This window comes from Corapipo altera, unplaced genomic scaffold (assembly GCF_003945725.1).
Source record: "Corapipo altera isolate COAL_440 unplaced genomic scaffold, ASM394572v1 64, whole genome shotgun sequence".
Classification (NCBI taxonomy): Eukaryota; Metazoa; Chordata; class Aves; order Passeriformes; family Pipridae; genus Corapipo; species Corapipo altera.
Genome location: NW_020884893.1, coordinates 10,705,397 through 10,721,521, shown reverse-complemented (window position 1 = coordinate 10,721,521; position 16,125 = coordinate 10,705,397). Strand labels below are relative to the sequence as shown.

Sequence of the window (16,125 nt, the reverse complement as noted above, 5' to 3'; positions counted from 1 at the left end):
ATCTCCAATAGACTTGCTTTAACAGAACCCAGAAGGCTGTGCACAAAGAAAAGGGAAAAGCACCTAAAAAGATCCTAAAAGTTTGATAGCATGATTTTTTTAAGGGTTTTGATAGTCTGCAGCACCACTACTGCCACTAAGGATTTGCTTCACAGCCTCACACTCAAAATAATTATCTCAGCTTCTGTCTGTCACTTTTAAGCTTCAGTGTCATTACAATTAAGGAATGAGTTACACCTGCAAGCATCTTGTTTGTGCATTAGCATTAAGAGTGGCTGTGCACAGAATGGGACAACCTGCTGGATTCTTGGAAGAAATGACCAGAGCAGGGTAGTGATGGGAGCCTGAAAAAGAGTGTTCTTTGATGATGAGTGTGCAGCAGTAGCTGGAAGTTAAAACTTACAAATAATATCTTTACTCAATTCCCATGGAAGGAATGTATGCATAAGTGGGAGAGGTAGGGAAATAAATTTAAATATAATGGGCTATAAATAACAGGTGGTGTGTGACTGGGAGCTGTCTGGGGAGCCCAGCAGAGGTTCATCCCAGTCTGTGCACTGCCAGTTTGGTTTATTCCTGTGTCCTGGTCCCGTGGGAGTTTTCGAAGTTCAGGTATTAGTGCATGTCACTACTATGCCACTGCCAGTCTCCCACCTGAAATGAGAACTTCAGGAACAATCAGGACCTTCAGGAAGGCTTCAGGCTGCAGAAGGCTGAAGGCTTTCCTTCAAAATGCCCCTGCTATTTAGGGCCTTGTGAACAAAAGACAAAGTTAGAAAGTAAGAAGTATGTCTTGAACAACATGTAAGGCCCAGAAGAGATCTCCACCAAATACTCTTCCATGGGGACTTGACCAAGTCCACATAAGGGGCCTCTAGTCCTGGGGAGTGCTGATGTGAGTCAGCCCACAGCACTGTTCCAGGGGCCCAGGTCTCTCCCTAAGTGTGGGTTACAAAGACAGCAGAGCTGTAGAAAACCACTTGCCTTGCTGGATCTCGGGTAGCAGGAGTGAGCTTTGCTGAGCAAGTTCCTTGCCTAATTTTTCAACGAGGGAATGGGACAAGATACAGAAGAGCCCAGACTTCTCAGGGTACTGAATCACAGAATCATGGAATCATTCAGGTTGGGAAAGACCTGGAAGATCATTGGGTCCACTGAGGCGGTCCCAGGGAGTCACAGTCATGTGGTTGTAGTGTGGTGCTTTGGTGATATGTTAAGGAAGATCAGAAAGAAATAAAGGAGCAGATTGACTATTCTAGGGACTAATTTCCCATCCTGAACAAAGATACAGTTAATAACAGGTGACATTTAATAGAATTCAAGTGTCACTGCAGATTCATAAAGAGTTGGTGTGAAAGACAACAGCAATACAAAGAAGGAGAGAAAGTAATACTGAAGGGAATAAATCTGTTACAAAATATATCCTTCACTGTTCAGTGCTGAAACTCTTAGTCCTATATACTCATTTCTTTAACATTTACTGGAGTGAGGGAAGAAACCTGGGTATTACTGTTACAGGATGTTATGAATTATACGACTGAACTGGTTTGCAGAACATAATTCTGATATAACTCATTCTGGGTACATGAAACAAAATACAAAGGTGGCTTGCAGCTTCAATTTTCTGAGGTCCAAAAGAATCTTCCCTTGCTATCCACAGAGTTTCAAGCTCCTGCCTGTGCAATCCTTACATTCACAGCCACTATACAAGCTCTGCAAGCATTACTTGGTGTACAGGAACCTGCCTGGGTCAGATCCATTCTGCTTGACGAGTGTTCTGACTACTGTTAATATTTCTCATTAATTTAGCCCTCGTTCTCAACCTTTGCCCATAATCTTTAATCCAAAGGTCTGGTATGCATCATTCACCTGTTTTACAAACAAAGCCCAACATAGGCCTGCAAGGCAGCTTAGCCAGAGCTGGGAATAAACACCAGGAGCTGACACAACAGCCACAACTTGTTCTTCCTGACATACTGTCTGCCAGCATAAACGGACTGCTGGGGTTTTTCTTTCAACATAACTAACCTTTCTATCAAAGAAAAACAATTTGCTGAGTATCCAAGGAAAGGTTGAAACCCTAAATAATAATAATTATTATTATTATTACTGTTAGGAGTTATGCTATTCCTATAATTTTATCATTATAACAGAAAGCGACTAAATGTTGAATTTCTTCTAGCTTTAAATACATTAAGAAACTCTTAACAAGTGGCCAGACTGTGAGGAATAAATACTGTCCAAGCTTCAGATATCAAGTTCCAAGGAAACAAGGTCAGGCTGTGAGGGCTGAGAGAGTGAAAAATGAATGGAAAATGAATCCTCGAGCCCCGCTGGTCAGACCAGGGCTGGGGGCAAAGGCTCCACCCCCACAGGAAATATTGAAATATTGCAAACAAACCTTAAAGGAGTGAAAGGCACCAGCCATTCCTTGAGCCACCAGAAGTAGAGGAGGCCACTCAGGAGCTGCTCACAGAGGACGTGCTGCTCAGATATGGGCCAAGGTGAGCGAGGGCAAAGCCCCTTCTGTGGTGCTGCTTGTTCTTTCCTTACACCACAGTCGTGTTCAGCCCTGTCATGGGCACTGAAAGATCTCTGCTGCTCTAGGGAGCTTTGACCCGAGAAAGAAAAGGAGGAGAAAATTGTTCCACTGAGAGTTAGGAGGAGGATTTTCACAGGAATTGCGTTTTTTCCCTGCAATTCTCCCAGTGAGAGCTGGGAAAACAGGTATATTAACGGATATTACAACGTTCCATTCTGCAAATAGGAAGGAGGGGAAAGTCTGCAGCTATTTGAAGTTGTCAGACACGTGCAAATGAAGCAGAACTTCAAGAAGGTATCATTGCAAAGGCTGAGGAAGGCTACAGTGAGAAGGCTGAAGAGTGTAGTTAAGACAGACAGGATACAAAAATGTAGGGGATTTTTGCTTTTGTTTTGTGGTTGGATTGTTGCAGTGGTGGGGTATTTTTTGCTCACATGCTAATATTTCTACTTATGCAAACTGACCAGTTTATTATAAATGGCCCCATGTTGCTTTTCCAACTCCTGCCTTTCTAAAGGCAAATCTCTCTGAGCCCTCAGCTGGTTCTACAATAGATGTGCTTCATTGCTAAGTTTCTGAAGATTTATTTTTTTTTTTTAAGTAGGTATGTTCCTGGAAAAATTGAAGTATGTACTGCTTGTGTCAATATTGTAAAAAAATGTGTTCTTCCCCATTTGAACTGTGACTACATTGCTAAGACAACTAATGGAATTATTTCAAGGCTTGTCTAAACTTGATAAACTTATGATCCTGCTGTAAAAAATTCCTTACACTAATAAATCTGGTTGAACACAGGATAATGATTTTTTTTACTCAATAATGGCACAGGACAACTATGTTTCACTACTAAGGACCACACTCTTTCCTATTCTCCCTCTTTGCAGGGGGAGAGGAAATGAAGAATAATAAAAACAATGAAGAGTAAGAAAAAAAATTTTTAAAAAGCATACAATGCCTCTAGGGAAAAAAAAAATCAATTTTTTTTTCTGTACTTCTGCACTTCAATGAAACCATCAGCCTACTAAAGAACCCTCCATGGGCTCTGATGATGCCAGAGCCAAAGCAATCTCAGATGTTTATTCTTTGGCCTCTAAAGCCATAGTTCACATGCAAGAGCTTTCTATAACATTATTAGCAGTGTTCTTTCTCCAATTCTGCCAAACAGTGACAGCCCAGTGTCCACCAACATATTCTTATTAGGGGCTTCCAACAGTAGCAACTGTGTGAGACTCAAATGGAGCTGGAGATCATGTCATGGCTGAAAATACACAAGAAGTGTTTCTCAGCTCAGTCAGGTTTCCCTGTTTCTCATTCAGAGTCAGCAAGGCTGTGCCTCTGTCAGGATAACACCATGTCAGAATGAATGACATCTTGAGAGAGTTCAGCCAGAATGTTATCCAAGTAACTCACACATATTCAACTCTCTCTGGTTCCTCTACTCTTAGATGCCTTTCTGATTTTTCTTTAGTACCAGATAATCTCTAGCAACCTAAGCAAAATGGAGTCTCTTCCAAACAAACAAACAAACAAAAGCTCACATATAAATTATTTCTGGATTTGGTGGAAACCTCACACAGGCACCAATTACCTGTAGAAAGTAATAAGCAATTCTTCAGAGTGTGTTTGTGCTTCTCCCTCTTTGGATGGACCCTCAAGTTTTCTTGCTCTTCTCACTTTTCCACAGCTGCAACGCAGCCAAGCACCAACTGGCACCTGAAAGAAAATGCAAGAGAACACCACACAAGTAAATTTTCTGGTGACGAACTGGTTGTGAGGAGAGGACAGGCCTTCACTGTCACCTTCAATGGAACAGAGCAGCCTGAGCAAAACTTAATATTCATTGCAGAAACAGGTATGGCTCCCAGCTTCCTTCACAGAGAGATTAATTCTGCCTCAGGACATTCTTTTGGCCTGATACACACTGCAGAGCAGCAAGATTATCCCTCAGAGACAATGTGCCAGTTCACACAGTCATGGAACTGTTTGAGGTGTTTCTTGTGTTACCTCTCTCTCAGTGAGCAGTCACAGCTTCCTTCACTTTCGAATATACGGCACAAATTCACCTGAGGGGAGGGTTACATCCCTGCTGAGTTTGGTGATGACTAAATCTCTATTTCAGTAAAGTGGGGGGGAAAAAAATGTTGGTTTTTTTTTTTCCCTTAAAAGGTCCAAAACCCTCGAAGGCAACTAAGACTCTGGCCACATTTGGTATCTCCAGCACAGCAAGCACAGAGGGCTGGAGTGCAGTTCTACAGTCCAGCAGTTCCAACTCTGTGAGCATCTCCATTTCCAGCCCCCATAACGCTGTCATTGGACGTTACAGGCTGAGTGTTCAAAGTACTGCAAGTGACAGCCCCTCAACAGCAAGACTTGGCACTTTTGTTCTGCTTTTTAACCCATGGTCTTCAGGTATGAACGTGTCAAATTTCCCCTGAAAGAATTAAGTTTCCTGTAGCTTCATTAACATTTGCAGCATTTGATCTATAGTTTAATACAGGGGCTGAACATTGACCACATAGAGTATTAATGACAAAAAAAAAGGGTTTAACAGTTTCCTAGAACCTTCTGGTGCATAAAATCATTTCCATTCACGTACTTACTGGACAGCTCCTTGCCCTAAAAGATTAAGTTCTGCTTTTGACAGAGCTTCCCTACTTCTGCACAAGTTTAGAATAGTGTGTCTGGCCTCTGTAAATACAAATATTTACCATCTTGTCACAGATTTGACAGTGTCATACCTCTGTCTTCCCTCCAACACCACCCACCTTTCTCTCTAGCTGTAGAAAATCATGAGTTTCATGATCTCTTTATAACACCCAGAATATCAAAGGGTAGATATCTGCAAGCATTCTTACAGATGGAGGCCAAGACTCCTGAAGTTTTGTTTTATTCTGCCTGCTGTGGTTGTACACACACCTCTGTGTTGGTTTTTCAGGTGACGATGTGTTCCTGCCCAGCCAGGCTGAGTGTGAGGAATACGTGCTAGAAGAATTTGGCATCATTTTTGCAGGCAATAAAAATCACATCAGCGGCTTTGGATGGAACTTTGGGCAGGTAAGTGCAGTGCTGGAACACCAGGCATTGGTTTGTGCTCTGGTTTTTGCATGAACTGGGTCATTTGCCTTTTCCAGATCGTCGCACACCTCTCTGAAGAGCAGGAGCCTGGTGTTGAAATCAGAAGTTGTTAACACTGATTAATGAGGATCTGTGATTGATTCATCAGTGTTCTGCCTTGGAGGTGCAGCCAGCAGAAACCCTTGTGTCTTCATTAAGACACTAAGTAGCATTACAGCAGTAAAATACTGTAGGAGAGGCAAAGCCCACAGATTCCAAGCTCTGTGAGTTCTGACCTTCAGAGTTGTGGCCACGTTTTTATACAGTAATTCCTGGCTGAGCTACAGCACTTCATGTGGTGATTAAAAAAAACCCCCAACATTCAATGCTTATGTGGCTCTCTGCATCCTGACTTTTAGTATCTGTGCTTCCAAACCACTAATTTTTTTCTGTAACACAGTTTCAAGGGGACATCCTCGACATTTGCCTTTCCATAATGGATCGAAGCCTGTACTACCGTCAGGATCCTGTCACTGATGTGTCTCACCGACATGACCCCAGATATCTGGGCCGTGTCCTCAGTGCAATGGTAAGGAACATGTTCCAAAAGTCCAAACCACCAACTGCCCTTTTGAAGTAGTTAGTGAAAGTAAATATAAAGACATTTCTCAGAGAATTTTAGGCCACTGTCTGTATGCACCAGACAGTGTGGGTGGTGAAATCTGGGTCAGAGAAACACCAAGGTGGTCATCTGATGTGAGCCTGATGGATTTATCTCACCTGGGGTATTTCTGTTACGTGTGACTTTGATGTCCAGTGGTCAAACCTAAAATACAAGACATGGGGTGGTGTGTTGAGGGACCCTGAAGATCTTTAGTCCGGTTGCCCATTTGAAGTGGAACTACAGTGGTCCTAGGCCAGCTCAGCCATGGACTTGTGAGGCTGCCTTGAAAATCTCTGAGGAAGGAGGTTTCCTGGCCTCTCTGGATGACCAGTCCAGAGCTGCACTACCCTCTTAGTGAGGAGTTTCTCTTATGTCAAATATGATTTTCCCAAGCCACAACCTTCTGCTGTTGCCTCTGTTATATAACAGAGAAAGATTAGTAAGAACACACATTTAAGTGTGTTCCATTCAAGTAGCTGCAAGCTGTTTTTACATTCCCCCTATCCTCTTAACCAGACTGAACCAGCCTAGTGCTCTCAACTTCTCCCTGTAGATTTTGTGTTCCAGGTCCCCTGACCACCTTGGTAACCCTCCCTCCTGGGCCCTTTTCAGTGTCTCAACATCTCATTGAACTCAGAGACCTGAAACTAGAGACAGGATTCCTGGCACAGCCTCACCAGGGGTAATTAAAGGGTGTTAACAGCTTCCCTCTCCCTCCTGGTGACACTTTTCCCAGTGCAGCCCAGAATGGGCTTTCCCTTTACGATGAGGGAGCACTGTTGGCTCAAATCCAACGTGGCATTTGCTGTAACTCCCAGGCCCCTTTCAAACAGGCTGTAAGCTCTTAATTTACCTCACCATAAATACAGTGAATATCTTTTCAGGTCAACGCCAATGATGACCAAGGGGTGGTGCTGGGAAACTGGAGTGGAACTTATGAGGGTGGGAAAAATCCAACCAGCTGGACTGGAAGTGGTGAAATCCTGCAAAGCTGGAAGAAATCAGGATTCAAACCTGTTAGATATGGACAGTGTTGGGTTTTTGCAGCAGTACTGACTACAGGTATGTTTTACGTCACACACTTAACTGGCATCCCACAGATTCCATCGAAATTATTTCAAAGCATTACTGTGTTATATGAAATTTCCAGAAATACTGACTTCTGACTGAGGTTTCCTATTCACTCCTCAGTGCTCAGGTGTCTGGGGATTCCCACTCGGACAATCACAAACTTCAGCTCTGCCCACGATGCAGATGGAAACCTGCGTGTGGATGAGTTTTATGATGCAGAGGGGAATCATTTGGAGAGGGGAGCTGACAGCATATGGTAAGGCTCAAGATTTAATACCAGGACTTATCCAATGCCTATAATGTCTTCAGGTGCAGAGTAGAGATTCTAATGGTCAGTGCTTTATCTTTTTCTTAAAAATTGCCTTAAAAACAATTACACACACACAGAGGATCAACTAAAAAAAAATACTACAAAATAGTACTACAAAACTTGGGGTTTTCACTCTTTCTCAGTTAAACAGAGAATTGTGACATGAATTGCAACAGCTAATTGAAGCCAGAGCAGGCAAAGTTACAGTTATGATGCCACAGATGACTGCAATATTGCACTGGAAATATCAAACAGTGGGAACTTGACTTAGTTTGAAATGATTCTTCAAAACCAGTTCATGTTAAACTGTAAAAGCTCAACAGAACCAGCTTTGCTGCCTTTTTTTTTCTTCCACTGACATAATTTCATGTGAAAAATGATTTATCTGCTGCTGCTATTAAGCATCAAATGCAGTTCAAACAGGCCTGCATTCAGCAAAGAGCAGAAGTTATCTGGTTAATATAGGCAGGGTCAGAGTGGAAGTGCTGAGCCTCAGATAAGAACCTGTGCAAATTGAGGCATTTAATCCATTTAACTAAGATGGCTGATTAAAGGATGTGAAGAGGAATTCATAAACACATACTAGCAGCTTACTTTGTTCATTCTTGCTCGTAGGAATTTCCATGTCTGGAATGAAAGCTGGTTTACACGCAATGACTTGGGCCCCTCATACAGTGGATGGCAAATTCTGGATGCAACTCCCCAAGAAGAAAGTGGAGGTACACAAATTTTATTTCAGGAATAATGCTGAAAAATTACAAAGTCACTTTCAGTGAAAAGAAAAAAAAATAAGTAAAATAATTGTAAAAGTAGTTTCTCATCCTGCTCAAAAATAGTTGCAGAAGAGAATCCTTTATCTATTGCATTAGAAAAGCTTCAGATCACCTGTGGTTGCCAAGAAAGAAACCAGGCTTCTAAAAGCAGTTTTTCCACATCAATTCCCATATTTCCAATATAGGTATCAAGAGCTATTGAAAACTAAGGGGTAATATAACATAAATCAAGTGTACATTCAGGATAAACACAAGATACATGGATGGCATGAGGGCCTGTGTGGATAAAAGGACTTGAATGGGACAGCAGCACTGGCAATTCAGGAATCATTGATAAACACCTGCCTAGTAATCTGCTTACTGCCAAAGGCTTGATTGTGCCTCAGTGATTTTTTTCTTGATGCTGTAGGAATTTATCAGTGTGGTCCTGCCTCACGGAACGCCGTCAAAGAAGGAGAAGTAGACCTGGACTATGACTGCCCCTTCGTGTTTGCAGAAGTGAATGCAGACTGCATGTACTGGAACTATGACTCAGCAACTGGAAAGAAAACATTGATATTGTCTAAGTCTACTGAAATTGGTGAATCCATCAGCACGAAGGCAGTGGGTAGGGATGACCGTGTAGATGTCACCAGGGATTATAAATATGAAGAAGGTAAATAAAAACACTGGTTCTTCTGTTTACGCAGCTGCTTCATCCCCCAAAGTGTATAAACTTTGGGTTAGGAGCCTCTTAGTGGGCATTTTTGTGTATCATAAGGTGGGAGCAAAATTTACACTCTATTTATTCAGTTCTAACAGAAAAGGGAAGTGAAGGTAAAGAGCAAAAAATACTGCCTTGGCTGTTCTGATGTGGAGCTGCTTTATGGGGCTTCAATAAGGCAAGTCCAAGCATCTCCAAATAAAACATTCACTGCTCAATCTGCCTGCCTCTGATTGATGAGAATTAGGCTACAACCCAGTTATTTGTCTGCAGGATGAAAGGCCTGTTACAGAAACCCAAGCTAAAACAGTTCTTTGGCCCACAAAAAGCAACTCTTTCAAAAGATCAAACAGCTTGACAACTTGCCAGACCTTTGGGTGCTGATGTGGGGTCATGAATGTATCCCTCTTTTCCTTTGTTCATGCACAGTTTTTCTTTCCCTGTTAAACTGTCACTATCTCAATCCCTGAGTCTTCTCACCTCCCTTCTGTTTTCTCCCCTCCTGTGGAAATGGGGAGTGAGGTGCTGGGGGGATGTTTGGCTGCCAGCCAGAGACAACCCACCACACGGTACCATCAGCCTTCCCTTACTTTAGGGACCTTTTCTGTATCAGCAAATGAGAATTCACATTTCTAAACGTCACAGCCATAAAAAGGGATTGAAAAGGGGAGAGTGAGAAATTTTGGACTCAAGATTTTGTGTTCCAAAAAACCACTATTATAGAGACAGTGACACTACTGAGTGCAGATCCAGGAAATGAGGTAGGGCTGTGGAAAACAGAAGGCCTGTTTCTAAGTAGAGACACCGTGTTCTTCTAGCTTGTCTCTAGCAGGCATAAGAGATGAGTGTTAAGGATAATTTTTGTGGTTCTCTCTGACAGGCTCTACAAAAGAAAGAGATATTTTTAAAAAAGCCCGTAAGAAGCTGGGACTGGAGGATAAATTTGATCCTACAGCACCAACACCAGAGGAGATCGAGCAGAAGCCTGACATCTCAGGGAAATTCAAGGTGGCTGGCTCTCTGGAAGTTGGCAAAGATCTCAACCTGCTTCTGGTTCTTGCAAATTTACAGCCTTATCCTAAGACTGTTGATGTAAAAATGACTGCCTGGAGCACTCTGTACACCAGAAGACCAGTTCGTGAGATCTGGAAGGACTCCATGTCTGTCACTCTGTCTCCTAAGGAAGGTAATTTTTCAAACAACTTTCAATCATAATTGTTTTACCAGTAAATGGGCATTGGAAGCTGGTCAACCTGGGGGAAAGAGCTCTAAGAAACTGCAGTCTTAGATCTGTATGTAGAAAAGGCTGAAAAAATATTACATTGCACTTACATTAACAAGGCATGTCATGTCCCCAAGTACTTTTCATATTTTGGAAAATGTATCTTAAGAGTGAAAAGAAGACAGTGAGTAATCATGAAATTCCATCTAACAAAATCTGCATTTTGAAAAAAAAGGTTATGGACAACAAAATTAAAATAAACTCCAACTAAATGTGTTCTGATCAATCATGGGGACTTTACTGAAAGGTAACAGGACATGGCTAACAGCAGAAACAAGGAACACAGTCCATTAGCACATTGGAATTGAAGTGTGAGGACTAGAAACAGCTGAAATAGCCCACTAAGCTCTACAGAAAAGAAAGTTTCTATTGAAGAACTGTTGTGGAGTAAAAGACCTCTCCACAGTTTTTCTGAACTTGGTGTTTATTGTACAAATGGCCAAAAATGTGGAATTGCCTGGATTCAGCAACAGAGGAGATCCCTTACCACCCAGCATTCTTTGGTTTGAGTTACAGGATGGAAAATGCTGTAAAAACACATGATAATAAAAAGCAGAAAAGGCCAGGAAAGATAAAAGCAATGTAAAGATGTCATTCAGCTCATCTCAGGATATCATGAGCAAATAGGACTGATGAGGCCTATCCCGGCATGTCCCATAACAAATGGAGAAGCACTGGTAAAACTCCTTAAACTCCAGCTCTTGCATCTTCCAGAGCAATCGGGAAGAAAACAAGCCAAGCAATACAAGAATAGTGAATGGAGAAGGGATAACATTGAATAAATCACTACTTCTCTAGAGCAAACTGATAGATTTGCAGGAATTGAGTTTGGCAGTGATGGCTGAAGGCCCTCCTAGTTCCAGACACAGCACAAAAGGGAAATACTGATGTTAGCTATGAGATTCCATGGGCTTATAAAAGTATGTATCACTTCCTTTTTTTTTCTTTTTTTTTTTTTCTCCTCCCAGAAAAACAATTTCCCATTAGGATAAAATATAACGAATACCAGCAGCAGTTAACTACAGACAAATCAATCCAGGTCACAGCCATATGTCATGTAGAAGATGGGATTCAAGTGCTCGTGCAAAGAAACATCGCCCTGGACAATCCTGCCATCGATGTACAGGTGAATTCCTGTCCCTTTGCTCCAACTGCAGTGGCACAGTGAAGGGAAAATGAGCTCTTAGGAGCACCTTCTTCCCTGAAAGAGATGTTCTGCTCACGTTCTGCCATGGTTCATCACAGCATCTCCTAGCATCTCCTCTTCTGATGCCTGAGGAGGCTTTGGATGGAAAAGAACACAGGGAACCTGGCCTGACAAGCATTTTCTTTGCACAGGTGCTCGGTGAAGCAAAAGTGAATAAAGAAGTGGATGTGGAAGTGGTATTTACCAATCCTATTGATACAGAGGTGATGGACTGTGTGCTGCAGGTCGAAGGCAGTGACCTGCTCACAGGAATCCTGGAGTTACGGTGAGTACAAGAAATGCCTCCTTCCTGCCATTAAAGACACATGAGCAAGAATTTAGGCATGGATGACTTGGAACCAAACAGTGGGATGAGACATCCTCTTCTTCTTGCTGCAACCTGGGAGGCCAGACAGTGTAACATCTCATAATGAAGCACACAGGGATGAACCAGCTCTTCATCTAAGCCGGGCTTTGGCTCCATAGTTTGGGAAGTCAAATAATTACTGCCATAATTGGACAGAACTTGTTTTCCTGCCTATCTAGCAGTCAACACAGTTCCAGAAAAAAAAAAAAAAAAAAACAACACCAAAACAAATAGGCTTATCCAAGCTGTAAATTTTGCTGAGGCTGTCTATGCTGCTATAGGCCAGACAGCTCGAACCTTCTTGTTCTGATCCAAGGGAAACTATTTGATGATGTTGAGATAGTGTTGAGAAGACTGGAATAAAATAGGTTCCTTTTACTGTAAACCCCAGGTTCCTATTTTTATGCTTTGGTGACTTTGCATCTTGCCCTGCACTTTTTTCTTCAGTATTTCACAACTTAAACAGAAAGGTTAAATTTTCAGACTGTTCCTCATTTTGTACAAACACAAAATTCCACACAAATTTTAACATATCCTCACAAATGCAGTTATTTCTGAAAAAATACCTGGGATGTGGGAGTGTGCTGTTTAAATGAATACACAGACAAACAAACAAACAAACACAGCAACCTAACATTGCCATTGGCACATGACCAATTAGGAATGGTCCATCCCATAATTTATGTTCTCCTGAGGGAATTCAGTAACCTCGTGTTGTCTATCCCATCCAACTTCATCCTCAGGCAAAACAGGGCAATATGAGAGGGTAAGGGAAAAACATAAACAAGATCTTCCAAGAATTACAAATTACACCAGTGTAAAACACTTTAACTTCCATTCAGAATTTCCTGCTCTGTAAACACTGAGGTTTTCCTGGTGCTCTAATCTATTCTAATTCAGGAGTTGGTATTAACATTCTTCAGTCTCAGATTATTCTGTTTCAATAATTCAGTGATGTGTGTTACACCCTCTGTTCTGCATGGAGTCTTATCTCATAGGATATTATTATGTCCCCCTTTGTGGGCTTATCCGGGTTGCTGCATAATGAATTTATGAAGGACCTTAATGCCTGGATTTGAGGATTTAAATACTCATCAGATAGCTGAGTCCTGTGTGGTCTCTCCATGGCCATCTTTCATTGAGCTGACAGGAATTCTTACTTAAGGTGAAAGATGGTTAGTCATCAGAAGATGACTAACTTCTGATGAAGTTAGTCCTTGTTCCAGGAAGAACAAGGAAGAAACTCAAGCATCATGCACAAGCTTGTTTTCAGCTTATATTTTTCCCTTTTTTTTAGCATACCACCACTGAAAGCCAGCGAGAAATCCAGCACCAAGTTTAAACTCCTCCCTTCTGAGGTGGGTTCCAAACATCTACTTGTTAATTTCTCCTGTGACAAATTTGCAGATATCAAGACCTTTAAGATGGTAAATGTGACTAATTAATGTGAAGATATTCAAGGAATGGTCTGTGTGTGTATAAATTGAACAAAATGTGATAAGAAATCTTGGATAGATAACAACGAGATAATCAGCAAAACAGATCCTCACTTCCTGTGATAAGGGGGTTGCCAAGATCATATCATTGCAATTTTACACTGTAATTTCAAATAAACTGAGGAATGGTTGATTCTTCATTTACTGTTGTGTGTCCATGTTATTAAAAACAACATTTTACCTTCTATTTGGAGACTGTTTGACTTTTGTCTGGCTTTCTTTGTAAATAATTCCTCCTGGCTCCAGATGTCTCTGCACAAACATTCATAAACTCATTTTTACACATTGAAAGCCTCATACAGTGGAGTTCCAAGGTAGTGTTTCTCCTTACTGCAACTGTGATACCAGAACATAGTGAGGATGAGCTGCCCAATTTATGTCATTTAGCTTTGTCTTCTTTGCTACGGAGTCTGTCCTGACATTTTCCCCTTTTTTTGTAAATCACAGTGACTAAATGAAGCATAGGAAATGTTCAACAAGAATTTGGGTGTTGTCCAATTTGACAAACATTGGGATAATTGCCCAGCTCAACATACATATTTTAGCATGTTGATATTTTGCACTTGCTGAAAGTCTTTTTTGGGAATCAAAGGGAGGGTAATCCTAGGTCTAAGGGTATTTTAACTTAAAAAGAGTTAGGAATTCTTCACTATAGATTATGTGCCAGGAATTTATCTTTTAGAGTTCAAGTTTAGTAAAGCTAACTTAAGCCCTCTATGGAAGGATTGGTACAGGCCAAAAGACAGGTTCCAGGAGCAAGTGAACCAGGTGTAGCCCAGTGAAAGACCTGGTTTTTGGCCAATAATTGTACAGCAGTAAATCAATCTCTGACTGAAAATAATCTGTGTGGATGAAGGGGATGGGAAGTTAAGCCACTGCTCTACTGCACTTTGGGGCCAGGAAGCAGCAAAACCTTCACAAGTGCCCTGAGCCAGCTCTGTGCCCCAACTTCCACCACACAACACAGGGACCCCTCACTGCTGAGGAGCCCAAGCTCAGACTGGCTGTAAAGTTCTCTTGCCCTTGCAGCCTGAAAAATTGCTCTGGAAGGGCACCTGCAGCCCCCCAGGCTTCCTGCTGCCCATCACACGAGGTCAGTGTGAGCCCACACTGGGCATGGGATGAGCTACAGACAGGCTGTGCAAGGAGCCCACAGTAGTGCCCCCTCTCTTCTCCTGGTGCTGCTCAAGGCTCATCAGAGCCAAGAGCTCTCATCGTGTAAACCGCAGATTCACAGAATGGTTTGGGTTGGAAGGGGCCTCAAAGACAATCCAGTTCCACCCCCCTGCCATGGGCAGGGACACCTTCCACTATCCCAGGTTGCTCAGAGCCCCATCCAACCTGGCCTTCAACACTTCCAGGGGTGGGGCATCCTCAGCTTTCTCTGGGCAACCTGTGCCACTGCATCACCACCCTCACAGTAAAGAATTTCTTCTTAATATCTAATCTAAACCTACTCTCTTTCAGTTTGAAGCCATTCCCCCTAGTCCTGTCACTCCAGGCCCTTGTAAATAGTCTCTCTCCATCTTTCTTGTTACCCTTCAGGTACTGGAAGGATGCAATTGGGCCACCCCAAAGCCTCTGCTTTTTGAGGCTGAACAATCCCAGTTCTCTCAGCCTTTTCTCACAGGAGAGGTGTTCCATCCCTCTAATCACCTTGGTGGCCTCCTCTTGGCTACTGTAAACCACCTTAGAAGTTCAAGCTGCAGCACAATCTCGGATTTAGAATGTGAATATACACTTAATGACTTCTTTTTACATCTCAGGCATGAGAAAACACCCAGGCTGTGCTAAAGTCAGATGAATTGCACCAACAGAAACAACAGAAGCCTTTAAATCAAACCTCTGGGGGAGTTAAAAGGAAGGCAACACCCTTTCCCTGCAACACTCCAGGTGCACATAAATTAATGTGTCAAATTAAAAGTGGGACAACTTGGACACAGACTCACAGAGCACAGTCTGCAACTTTGTGGAAGTTATACTGCTCCCCCCTTTCTAGAATAAGGTAGCAATAACACAAGGGTAAGGTGCAATTTGGTTACCCTGGGGGTATGAAGAGTAGACAAAATTATTCAGGAGATGACTGAAATCAAAGAATTCGTTTTCCCCCTGAAAGTTAGCAAACTGCACTGCAATTTCAAGACTCTGATACGGGGGGAAAAGGAGAAACAAAGTACTTTGAACCATTTTGAGGGGGAACAAAGTATTTTGAACCATTTCGGATGATGGGCGGGGGGAACTGAGGTAGGAAAACACCTGTGGCAACATCCAGTCATTAGTCACTCAGGAACCATGACTGCAGCATTCCAAAGGGATTAGAACAGCAGCTTTGCTGTGGTGAAGGCACCGCTCAGCAGGTGCCAGTTTGGGATGTAGGCCAGTCTGAGAGAGGTTCTGGTGGCTTGGTGAACGCGGCTGTGGGCGTGCCTTGCAGAGGTAAAGGAGGTGGTTGCAGCCGAGACAGAAAAAGTGTTCTGAGATTTAATTACGCATGTGAGTAGCAAGGAAGAAGAAAGGAAACAGCCAAGTGCCAGTGGGAGCAATGTGTAACATCTGAGGCAATCCCTGTAAGTACTGAGCCCTGGACTTAAGAACTGGTCGATGCGGTTTGTCACTAGGGCTGCGTGTGGAGACCGGGGAACATCAGAGGCTTGTGGCTCTTATGGTTTCCAAGGAA

General features: G+C 42.5%; 1 protein-coding gene across 1 annotated transcript; it reads left to right on the top strand.

The window, feature by feature from the left end:
- Positions 1-2,441: 2,441 nt before the first annotated feature.
- Positions 2,442-13,532, top strand: LOC113948371 (protein-glutamine gamma-glutamyltransferase E-like). The gene is made up of 13 exons (XM_027645949.1): positions 2,442-2,504; positions 4,227-4,394; positions 4,709-4,951; positions 5,478-5,596; positions 6,057-6,185; positions 7,145-7,322; positions 7,452-7,587; positions 8,257-8,360; positions 8,824-9,069; positions 9,998-10,303; positions 11,368-11,525; positions 11,738-11,871; positions 13,250-13,532. The coding sequence occupies exons 1-13, from the start codon at positions 2,495-2,497 to the stop codon at positions 13,395-13,397; spliced, it is 2,079 nt and encodes a 692-aa protein (XP_027501750.1). The 5' UTR covers positions 2,442-2,494; the 3' UTR covers positions 13,398-13,532.
- The last annotated feature ends 2,593 nt before the right edge of the window (positions 13,533-16,125 follow it).

Bases quoted from the DNA above. Each gene is read 5' to 3' on its own strand.
- LOC113948371 (XM_027645949.1), top strand. The intron at 5,597-6,056 runs GTAAGTGCAGTG...TCTGTAACACAG, and splicing joins TTGGATGGAACTTTGGGCAG to TTTCAAGGGGACATCCTCGA. The intron at 8,361-8,823 runs GTACACAAATTT...TTGATGCTGTAG, and splicing joins TCCCCAAGAAGAAAGTGGAG to GAATTTATCAGTGTGGTCCT.